The following is a 12,513-nucleotide window of genomic DNA, read 5'->3' as shown; positions in this document are numbered from 1 at the left end:
CTAACGATGTCTAAAATACCCGGTAGTGTTACACCTAAATGACAACAACATATTAAGCATGTATTTAGGTACATCATCCGTTGGATGAAATTCTGAGTTCTCCAAAGCTATTGTCATGTCCCAAACGTCTAAAAAAATTATTCTGTTCATTAAATCTTTAAACACATTTAAAATAATCTTTACATAAAATGTTCCCAGACTGTCTCCACTTATGGTGTGATTGATGTCCCATTCAAATGATGAAACGTGTGGACCACGGAAAGCTATTGTTACATCAGGGTTTCTGTCCAAAAGTCGCTTGCAGGCTGCAGTTACAGATCTAAGACGTAGCTCGGCAAAACTCAAATGTGACGTCATTGCGTGAAGATAGTAATGGAATATGACAATTATTTTACCATTTGAAGGCAAGGCGTCTATATGCTGGACTACACCATCGTAGGGGAGCTTAGTTGTCCAAGAGGCACCAAGATAAATCGGGTATTCGTGTGGGGTGAATGACAAAGTGATATTGTTTCCTTTGTTTTTGCACACCGCTTTGTGCGGCCATGCTCCTGGTTGCGTGGTGCTGCACCGAGTCACACTTTCAAGCTGCCAATAGAGACGAACGCCATTGGAATCCCCGAACACCCAAATACTAGTATCACGTAGACAGTCTAGTGCCAGACCTGGGGTTAGGTAGGAATGGTCACAGACCAGAGATGTCCAGACTCCTCCAGGTGACCAGTAGCCTTTTGGTTTGGTCATTTCCCAGGTAGCTGATGGGCTCGTCTTATAACAGGGTGGAAGTGCTGGTAGAGAGGCTAAATGTAAATAAAAAAACAAGTGTATCTGTTCTCTCTCACTCTCTTTATATATATATATATATATATATATATATATATATATATATATATATATATATATATATATATATATATATATAATATTACAATTAAACATAAAATTGTTTTTTTATTTGATTTTATCCGATTAGACTACACATTGCATGAAGGATGAATTTATCGCATACTTTTTACTTTCTCGTATATACGAAGTATAGAGAAAGTCTTGTAATCGTGCAAAAAAAATCGAGATTTTTACAAATCTCGACGTTTTACACCTCACTGATACGGAAAAACATAATTTTGCAATCTTGTCCGTATGTCTGTGTGTCTGTCTGTGTGTCTGTCTGTGTGTCTGTCTGTCTGTCCGTGTGTAAACACGATAACTTGAGTACCGTTACTGCTAGGTTGATGAAATTTCATATATAAGTATTTTATCAAAATCGTAGATCCTTATCAACTATTGAGCGATTTCCGAGAACCGGAAGTGGTACTTTTCCTACTTTGAATTTTTCAAAAGCCTATAACTTGAGTACTATTTCAGATAGATAAACGAAATTTCACATGTAAGTAAAAGATCTAAATCTCTACCTTCTGTTAAATTTTGAGTAATTTCCGTTGACCGGAAGTAGTAATTTACGCTATTTCCGATTTCTCAAAAAACAAATGTAAATTTTAAAAGTACTAATAATATTGCGCACTATTATGCGCTTTTTTATTGGGCGTTCACTTGGTGTGCAATTAATTTGTCTACGAGATTTTATTCTATTTTTAAAACTTTAAGTATTTAAAATGGATTAAAAATCATGTCTATAGCCCGGAGTTCCCATCCCCTGTTATTTTATATAAGAATATTCGAGAAAGTTTAGGGGAGATCACTGCCGGTTTATTCCAATATTTTTTATGTTCAAAGAACAATTTTAGATGTAGTTTAAAATAACTTCCTTGAGTATGTTTCTAAAATGGTCCATTCCATAAGTATGATTTTTTTTTAATACTGTTGGGAAAATGGTTGATTTTACCTGCGTTGCTGACGCGAAATTCGATATCAGCTTGAACAGCGTTAACCTTTATATCTCTGTAAAACAAGAATTGGAAATTGTTTAAAATCCAATTTAAAGAGCCAAATAAGAGCGATAAATTTACTTTACTGACTACTTGTTATTATATTGAAAGAGAAAAAAAAGAAGGCTGTCTGTATACATTTATGTTGGGTTTTTTCTTTTACAATGATTTGAAATTTCTGTTAAGTTTATATCTTTCAAACAATACTTTTACTAAGCAGAACATCTTACGAAGGTAACTACATTATGTTTATCGATCGACCAGAGACATAAAATCGCTTACCTGACAGTTACAGACTTGACTACATCTATTTCTGCCCGAGTTGCGACAGTAGGTCTGGTCAATGGAAGAGATAGTGAGGCTACATAGTTCTCGCACGTCAGCCTAAATAAACACCGTAAATAGACGTTCGATTTTCTTGTTTGATATTACTTTCATAAACAGATTTATAATGATATATCTTTGTCTTTGTCGTGCTTATATATGATTCAAAGTTTCAGTGACTAAAGATCTTAGAGCAAATTAATTATCTCAGAAATAAATATCCCAGACAACGTATTTTAAGTTCAAATGATCTCAGGACAAAATATCTGAACAAAATATATCAGAAAAAGAACATATTATTTCACGGACAAAAGATCTTGGACAAAAGATTTCTTGAACAAATAAATATCCTAGAGATGAAGACAAATAGTCCACGTCTATGCCTAATTATATTTATAATAATATGTATGTATAGATATTTTGAGTTGCATGTGATTTCACTGCATGTAACTTTCCGTTTGTACTATATGTGGTATTTGCTCAACAATCAACAAACAATGAAATAGTACTTAAAGACCTTGAGTCCGTATAAGACTTAATACCGACCTTTTGTCCAGAGGACGGCCACAGTAAAAAGGATGTCTGTTGGTGGATGTGAGGTTACAGAGACACGGTCTACCTGGTACGTCTGGCTGGCCCCAGCATACAGTCACCTGTTACGTCATACGGGTGTAGACATTGTATATGTCAGCGAATACTAAATTGTGTCACAGTGCCTTTCATGGAGAAAATAATTTGGCATTTTCTTTGAAAAATTAGAAACTTTGGGACACCTAATCCTTTGCATGAAAGTCGATTTTTAACTGTCTATTAATAGATCATGTAACTGTATTAAATCTTATCTTATTTAGACCTGGTGTTTTAATTGTATAATGTAACTATACATTTTTGTGAAAACTCTTCAAAATGATTAACCAAAAAAAAATTAAGGGAATATTTTAATTTTTAAAAAGAAGTAAGCATGGATATTATGGACTTAGTTTACTGAAAATAAACTGTAACCTGTGATTTCATCCAAATAAACTAATCTAACAAATATTTTTAATAGCAATCCGTCTACAGAATCTCTTCTTAACTAACTTAAGGCTATGAGAATAAGCTGTTTTATACATTTACAAAAATAAGCTTACACATAAGTACCGTTTACATATCTATTTTTTTAAATCAGCATACAGTTATCTTTTAATTTTAGTTTCGTATAATTTTTAGGGACAAAATAAAATAAATTATTATAATAAGAAGAGTAGAAAAGTAAAATGCAATACGATTGAGTTACGATCAAAATTTCTTTACACAAATAACAAATAATGTTGTAATTAATTAATTAGATTTATGTTATTTTACGCTAAAAAAGTTTGTTAAACCTGGACTGGGAGCATAAAAATGCATACTGAACATTTAATAACAAAAATTCTGATACAAATTGTGGCAGTTATCGTGTTTATTAAAACAGACAACTCTAAATGTTAAACGGAGTAAAAAATAATATCACCTCTTCCGCTTCATTGTGAACAAACTTTCCTGCGATGTAACGTGAGTTTCCGGCAAGGCGCTGATACATTGTGATCGCCAGGTATTCCCGTGGGTAGGCGACAGCTACGAGCATCTTATAACAGACAAAAGATCATCTAGATCTACAATGAAACTAGTAGAATAATTGTGTAAATATAACAACGACATCTTTCACATTTAGCGAGTATAATTTGTATGTTTCTCTTTTAAAGTAATCATTCACGTCAAATATAAAAATTAATCTAATGTCGTTTATCATATTATAGATGCACACGTTTTGATTATTTTTACTTGTTCCTAACATTACATTTTGCTTTATTCCTAGGATAATTTAATTATTTGCTAAAAAATTAGATTAATGAACAACTATTAGCAACATAATTTGATAATTAGTCTACAGTCTGTCGAGTGAGGTATTAAAAAAAAGGACAGCCATTAACTTCGCAGAAGAAGATAAAATAATGCCATTTTGCAGTTCAGTGAAAACATCAGTTTCTTTTCTGTGGTGGCCGGAAAGAACCGCAACGGAAAAAAGCGCAACGGAAAAAAGCGCAAATCAAAAAGCGCAACGGAAATAAGCGCACACGGAAAAAAGCGCAAAGAGAAAAAAGCGCACACAGAAAAAAGCGCAAAGAGAAAAAAGCGCAAACGGAAAAAAGCGCAAAGAGAAAAAAGCGCACACAGAAAAAAGCGCAAACAGAAAAAAGCGCAAACGGAAAAAAGCGCAAAGAGAAAAAAGCGCACACGGAAAAAAGCGCAAAGAGAAAAAAGCGCAAACAGAAAAAAGCGCAAAGAGAAAAAAGCGCACACAGAAAAAAGCGCAAACAGAAAAAAGCGCAAACGGAAAAAAGCGCAAAGAGAAAAAAGCGCAAACGGAAAAAAGCGCAAACAGAAAAAAGCGCACACGGAAAAAAGCGCAAACGGAAAAAAGCGCAAACGGAAAAAAGCGCAAACAGAAAAAAGCGCAAACGGAAAAAAGCGCAAACAGAAAAAAGCGCACACAGAAAAAAGCGCAAACAGAAAAAAGCGCAAACGGAAAAAAGCGCAAACAGAAAAAAGCGCACACAGAAAAAAGCGCAAACGGAAAAAAGCGCAAACAGAAACAGAAAAATGCGCAACCAGAAAAAACACAACGAAAAATGTGCAAAAGAGAAATTTAGCACAAAGACCATATGGACTAGATGACACATTTATACATGACTGTTAGGGCTGCTGTGAGAGTGTCGTGTTTGATCACGTGATCTACTACCATTTAAAGCGTACCACTCACCCACACATCCATCCACCCACCCATCCATCCACCCACCCACACATCCATCCACCCACCGACACATCCACCCACCCACCCACCCACACATCCACCCACCCATCCACACATCCACCCACCCACCCACACACCCATCCATCCACCCACCCACACATCCACCCACCCATCCACACATCCACCCACCCATCCACACATCCACCCACCCACCCACACCCCCATCCATCCACCCACCCACACATCCATCCACCCACCCACACATCCATCCACCCACCCACACATCCATCCACCACCCACACATCCATCCACCCACCCACACTGCATATAAGTATTCGCATAGATTTAGAGTAGCGTCCCTTTTGTTTACATGTTTTCATTACCCTACAAACAAAAGTCTATTTTAGTTATATTGAGATTAAAGAATGTAAATAAATAGTATACACAATTCTGTAGAATAGGAACGATTGGGAGGGAAGTGACATTTAGCGCAGTAAATTTAGAGGTTAGGTAGGGTATAATAAATGGTGGGGTTAGGAAAGTTAAGGGGTCCATTCTCTAATAGGCAATCTTTGTCTCTTTCGTACTTTCGTGTTGGTTTATTGTCGAACCTGTCCTCGCCTCACATCACAACAGTTGGGTGACGCTTACCGTGTAATGTTAAAATAAATAGCATGTAATTGAGTTAGTTCGAAGTGAGTTTTCATACAAGCCCAACGCACTAATTAAGGTTGTCGCAAAATGTAACATATATGTAACATATGTCAATGATGTCAATGAATTTTCATTAAAAAAAGATGTCTATTACAGTTTACGAAGCTTACGAACTTCGCCGATACTTTTTTGGTGGGTAGTTTGGTAAGTATGTAGGCGGGTAGGTGGGTAAGTGGGTAGGTGGATAAGTGGGTAGGTGGGTAGTTAGGTAGGTAGGTGGGTAGGTGGGTAGTAGGTAGGTAGGTGCGTCATGATGTGAAAAAATATTAAATACAAAATTGTTATTTTGGTGCGAATGAATGTTGTTACGAGAGATATGACGAATGCATGTTTGATGACGCGGATGAAAGAGAGTGAAGTTTTGCCATAGGAACGGGTTGTTATAGTATGCAAGCTAGGTAGTTCGGACTAGGGAGAATGTGAAAGATACTTCGTGTAATGTCGATAGTTTTATGTTTATACGAGAATAGTAGTTGAATAATTATTGACCAAGAAAATAATAGGCATTGTGTAAAGTGATTATCGCCTGTATCGTGGTGATGGGAATGCAGATGGTAGTGGTACGCTTTAAATGGTAGTAGATTACGTGATCAAACACGACACTCTCACAGCAGCCCTAACAGTCATGTATAAATGTGTCATCTAGTCCATATGGTCTTTGTGCTAAATTTCTCTTTTGCACATTTTTCGTTGTGTTTTTTCTGGTTGCGCATTTTTCTGTTTCTGTTTGCGCTTTTTTCCGTTTGCGCTTTTTTCTGTGTGCGCTTTTTTCTGTTTGCGCTTTTTTCCGTTTGCGCTTTTTTCTGTTTGCGCTTTTTTCTGTGTGCGCTTTTTTCTGTTTGCGCTTTTTTCCGTTTGCGCTTTTTTCTGTTTGCGCTTTTTTCCGTTTGCGCTTTTTTCCGTTTGCGCTTTTTTCCGTGTGCGCTTTTTTCTGTTTGCGCTTTTTTCCGTTTGCGCTTTTTTCTCTTTGCGCTTTTTTCCGTTTGCGCTTTTTTCTGTTTGCGCTTTTTTCTGTGTGCGCTTTTTTCTCTTTGCGCTTTTTTCTGTTTGCGCTTTTTTCTCTTTGCGCTTTTTTCCGTGTGCGCTTTTTTCTCTTTGCGCTTTTTTCCGTTTGCGCTTTTTTCTGTTTGCGCTTTTTTCTGTGTGCGCTTTTTTCTCTTTGCGCTTTTTTCCGTTTGCGCTTTTTTCTCTTTGCGCTTTTTTCTGTGTGCGCTTTTTTCTCTTTGCGCTTTTTTCCGTGTGCGCTTATTTCCGTTGCGCTTTTTGATTTGCGCTTTTTTCCGTTGCGCTTTTTTCCGTTGCGGTTCTTTCTGGGAACCCTTTTCTGTCTATATTTAAACACTAACCGTCCCGGAAATGACCTTCATTGGCATTTTAGAAAAATGCATATGTAAAGGCCATGACGTGTGCTAATTAAGGTTCATTGCGAATTGAATATAGTTAACATTTAAAAACATTAATAGGGAAGGATTGACATCATATTACTTCATTAACGTCAATACTGACTTGTATAATTTCACCTAACGCTTTATTATGCATAGCATTAACAGATTTCTCGGTGTACGCGCTATTTTTTAAAGTTATACAAACATATCCATCCACCCTCCCACAAACACAATCAATGATTATCCTCGAAATTTAAACTATAGAAAGAAATAGTTATTGTTATTAACATTTTAAATGTTACTCATTCTCTCTCTCTCTGCATATATATATATATATATATATATATATACGATTAAATTTTGATATGTAATATGATTATTTGCACTTAATTATGACCTTTACCTTTACAAAACCTGGCCACAAACATCGAACAGAAATCTGGTAACTTCCGTTTTTCATGTCAGTCACCTGACCAGCGGCCCTGAAACTTGTATCATAGGTACCCACAATCCACGCCCGGACCTCATCACCGCCTGTTTTTCTTTGATTTCCGTACCCATCCACTAAATCCACGCGACCATTGATGACGTCGTTAATATTACAATGACTCACATTGTCCTTGCCAACTTGCAGAAAAACTTTCGATAACGTCATATCAGGTAATTCCCGTTTATCTTGCAAGGGCGGGTAACTCAAATATTCTCTCTCAAAATCATAAATGTACTCTTTGTCTTCAAGTAAAGGCACAAAGTTAATGTTGGAACTTTCTATCAGATTAGCCCAGTCATCAAAAGTAACAGCCTTACACAAACTGTCTGTCTTGTTACACTGGTTGGGGCATGTATCCAGGGTCAAAGACTTGAAACGGTCAAAAACATTATATAAATGTGTCTGCCAAGTTAGAATAGACCTATTTTTAAACTCATATTCCTGGTGATTAAATCCGAAAACATTGAGTTTTAAGTCAAAGTTTTGCATTAATTCTTCTAAGTTAAACTTTAGATACCATTTCCTGTTGAGAGAGAAAATATGTTAACAATACACTTATAATAGTAAGCATTCTGAAAAACATTTTAAATGATGTACTCAATCAAGAATATATCTTTTTAAACGTTAAAAACATTTAAAATGATGTATTCAGTCAAGAATATGGTATAAAATAGTATTAAAATTATTTAATTTACATAAAAACTTTAAGTATGTATGTGTGATCTTTTTGATAAGTTAAATTCATTTATTTTACTTTTTTATTATTTATTGATTTGTGTATAAAAATAATAAATGTAATGCAATATGTAAATGCTATTTAATTTTCTATGATTTTTATTAAAGAATCTTTATTGATTCTACCTCAATTCCATAAAGATTTGAAATACTGTAGGCGGTATTAAAACACTGGGCTTTAAGCTTTTAGTTCCGATGAAAGATCTTAATTGTTGCTAAATATTTCTTCCTAAATTAAAATAAACTGTTTAAACCGGACCAGAGATTTTAAGTAAACTTAAGATAACAGGCTTAGCCATAACCTAACTTATAACGTAACTTAATTAGACATTTACGTTCAGACATACATTTTCTCATTTCTCTTAAAGCCGACTAATTATGTTTGCTATAAAATATTTAACGTTATCAAATTATGAATGCATTATTATAATAACACTGAACTTTAATTAAAGTAACGAGCCGGCCCGCGGCATAACATACGCCGCTATTTAGTTGTTTCTAATTTTCAATAATTCATAATTTGTGAATTCGACAGTACCAACGCTGACACTGAAAATATTTCTTTAAAACACTATAAGTAGCTCGTTAAGGACCATAACCCCCCCTTCCTTCCCCCCCCCCTCGCCCCCCCCCCCTACGTTTAAAATCGTTGGCTCTGCTTGTAAACATTTAGAGTGAACACAGCTCACTAAAACCATGTAGGGGTGGGGAGGTAGGGAGAGCGTTTGCAGCTTGTTTTCTAACGGCTCGAAGAAGAGAATTATATATATAGATAGTTATTCGGCAGGTTGCTGACATAGGCAAATATCATTTGACGCAAAAGTACCTTACAAAAATATTAAAGACTAGTTACAAAGGCAAAATAATCCCTCATCATAGACGTCACTAATAATATAAAGATGAAATCACTTGAGTACTCTACAAGTATTAAAAGTGTAGAGCTAATAGGACCAACCAAACATGTTTTGCTTGTTCTACATAGTTGAGGGTCATCCTCCATGAACTTTAAAACGAATCACCCCTATTTTCCTCCACCTGAAGTTTAATAAACTGAAAGAGACATCTAAATTTGGAAACGTCACTACTGTACTCACCTAGGTAATGCTGATACAATCACAAATGCAAAAACACACACGGACAGAAAGCAGAACACTCGCTTTGGTCTCAAAATCTGTTCACCTCCCGTTTCTTGCAAATAATTCAAAATACATGGTTAGTTACTACTTGAACTAAACAAGGTAATCTAAATATCAGACTTTCTCCGTGTAATAGTTACTTTTTAATTAACAATAATAAGGTGTCATTTAGGTATTATTTATCACAAAGTTGGTGGGCATTGCTTTATCATTATTTTAGAATTGTATAAGTGATCAGGGTAGTGGCTGAAATTTGTAAAAGATCTAATCAATGATCAGTGCTTTTACTTAAGAAAGCGAGTTATTTTTTCTTAAAAGCTGATTATAATGAAAACTGTAAGCCAGTTGGGTTTTTTTCTACTGGTCCAAATAGTATGTAATATTTAACAATCACTCTATTATTATGTTTTTTTAAAGTTATTCATAATTTTGGACTTAAATATATGCTTTGAAACTTAATGATCAAATAGCTATCATAACTCTAAAAGACATGTATCTGCCCCTGTGTCAATGAATGACTTTCAGACGTGAAAGCTCACACGGGTTCATGGCTCCGATCAAGCGATCCTTAGTACTTAAAAATTACATATTCTATTTATTTTCTTAATATAGTAAAATTTATTTATTTAAAATTTATTTTAATTAGATTAAAATTTAATATTATTGTTTTTGTTATCCGAGACGAAAGTATCTGGAAATATGGCATTGGAAATCTGCATTAGAAATAGGTCAAAATTAAATTAGAATATTTGTCATAACCAATTGTTTTTTCTTATAGCATGTATGCAATGATGCAGGCGATCTATGCGTCTTTGTTCCTTGATGGTAGACTAGAAGGGAGCGCTGCAGTTACAAATAATTTGTAATATTAGAATTTTTATCTTTGTAGGCCTTATGGTTTGTCGACACTATAATCCGTTGGTATTTTATGGTGTTTACCTTTTTGTCGGTCTTATAGTTTGTCGGCATTATGTTCATTAGGAATACTGACCATTTCGGCATTTTGTCCTGTCGGTCTTATGGATGTCGGCATTGTGTCCTACGCCGACAAACGTTCAGACAGGAACATAAAGACAGACAAAAACACTGACAAAAAGACCGTAGACAGACAAAAAAAGAAAGAACGAAAGAAAGACAGACAGAAAGACAGAAAGGCAGACATCTACAGAGTGATATACATTGTGAACTTTTTGAAAAAGCCAATAAAGTATCCTACCTAAGATCTCGATGGCCCTCCCTATTAGAAAGAAATCAACTGACTGTGTTAATGTTTGACACAGAACATAAGCTTAGCGCAAGGATTAGAGCTGTTGAAAATGGGGGAGGGGGGAATATACCTGAACTTAAATAATTAAATTGAATCGAGCCTTTATAATGCGCATTCATTTTTCCCTTCTTATTCTTTCTTTTTATTAAAAGTATCGCGGCCTGTGTAAAATAGGCGGAAAAGAAACGTACATCACATTTTGAATCAGTTTTAGGTGAAGTGTATTCTCTGGCATTGAATTAGCCTTTGTATTTGAACAAAAGGGGTGTCGCGTGGATTTGATATGGGCTGTGTGACCGACATGGGAACCAGAGCGAGATAGGAGTTGGTGGGGTCGTCACGTTGAAGAGGTGTAATGGAGTCAAGTGGACTTCAAGTTGAGAGGCAGAGATTTCAATATGGCTTTGCTTACATTACAATCATTGTGAATTATATTTAAAGAAAATACTAAGATCTTATAACTACATGATGTAGGCCTAGTCCATTTTAACACACATCAAAATACACAAACGGTCAGTCCCGTCTGCTATATTATCCACGGTTACGCTTCTTCATATTTCCACATCCACCTAGTTTTCTATCAAAATGTTTTCCAAATAGCTTGGCCTATTTAAAACTGCAGCAAGTTTTCTATCAAAATGTCTCCCAAATAGCTTGGCCTACTTAAAACTGCAGCTAGTTTTCTATCAAAATGTCTCCCAAATAGCTTGGCCTACTTAAAACTACAGCTAGTTTTCTAACAAAATGTCTCCCAAATAGCTTGGCCTACTTAAAACTGCAGCTAGTTTTCTATCAAAATGTCTCCCAAATAGCTTGGCCTACTTAAAACTGCAGCTAGTTTTCTATCAAAATGTCTCCCAAATAGCTTGGCCTACTTAAAACTACAGCTAGTTTTCTAACAAAATGTCTCCCAAATAGCTTGGCCTACTTAAAACTACAGCTAGTTTTCTAACAAAATGTCTCCCAAATAGCTTGGCCTACTTAAAACTACAGCTAGTTTTCTAACAAAATGTCTCCCAAATAGCAAGGCCTACTTAAAACTACAGCTAGTTTTCTAACAAAATGTCACCGATCAGCCGGGTCTACTTTAAATTCCACCTAGTTTTCTAACAAATGTCATCCATATAGCAAGGCCTACTTAAAACTGAACCTAGTTTTCTAACAAATGTCATCCATATAGCAAGGCCTACTTAAAACTACAGCTAGTTTTCTAACAAATGTCATCCATATAGCAAGGCCTACTTAAAACTGAACCTAGTTTTCTAACAAATGTCATCCATATAGCAAGGCCTACTTAAAACTGAACCTAGTTTTCTAACAAATGTCATCCATATAGCAAGGTCTACTTAAAACTGAAAATAGTTTTCTAACAAATGTCATCCATATACCAAGGTCTACTTAAAATTGAACCTAGTTTTTTAACAAAATGTCACCCAAATAGCCGTGCCTACTTCAAATTGCACATTAATTTTTAACAAAATGCTGCTTTAAAATGTCGTGCTTACTTCTAAAGAACAAAACTCACAAACTTTATATCTAATATGTTCCAAACTATTCTTACCCTTAACTAAAAAATCTCATGGAAATATAAATGTTTTATTTTTTACTAGTATTTTCACGATTGGGATTTTATTTCATAAATTATGTTTTAAAATTTATTTGAACAATTTAAATGCAGTTGTTAATATAAAGTGACAGGTATCTAAATGAAGTTATATAAGATGCGTTGAGTCTACTGAAGTGCTATACAAGACTTTTGTATTATAGATATATCAACAATATCATGTTTGTTTTAAATTATAT

General features: G+C 35.0%; 1 protein-coding gene across 1 annotated transcript; it reads right to left on the bottom strand.

Moving 5' to 3' along the window:
• On the bottom strand, positions 1 to 761 carry LOC131942812 (NXPE family member 4-like). Its single transcript, XM_059302747.1, has one exon. It carries the CDS (start codon positions 742 to 744, stop codon positions 1 to 3), a length of 744 nt encoding a protein of 247 aa, XP_059158730.1. The 5' UTR covers positions 745 to 761.
• Positions 762 to 12,513: the final 11,752 nt, after the last annotated feature.

The sequence above is a fragment of the Physella acuta genome, unplaced genomic scaffold (assembly GCF_028476545.2).
Source record: "Physella acuta isolate Inbredline_101_S28 unplaced genomic scaffold, ASM2847654v3 ptg000426l, whole genome shotgun sequence".
NCBI classification, from domain to species: Eukaryota; Metazoa; Mollusca; class Gastropoda; family Physidae; genus Physella; species Physella acuta.
The sequence above is the reverse complement of the archived record's forward strand: the minus strand, read 5'-3'. Positions and strand labels throughout refer to the sequence as shown.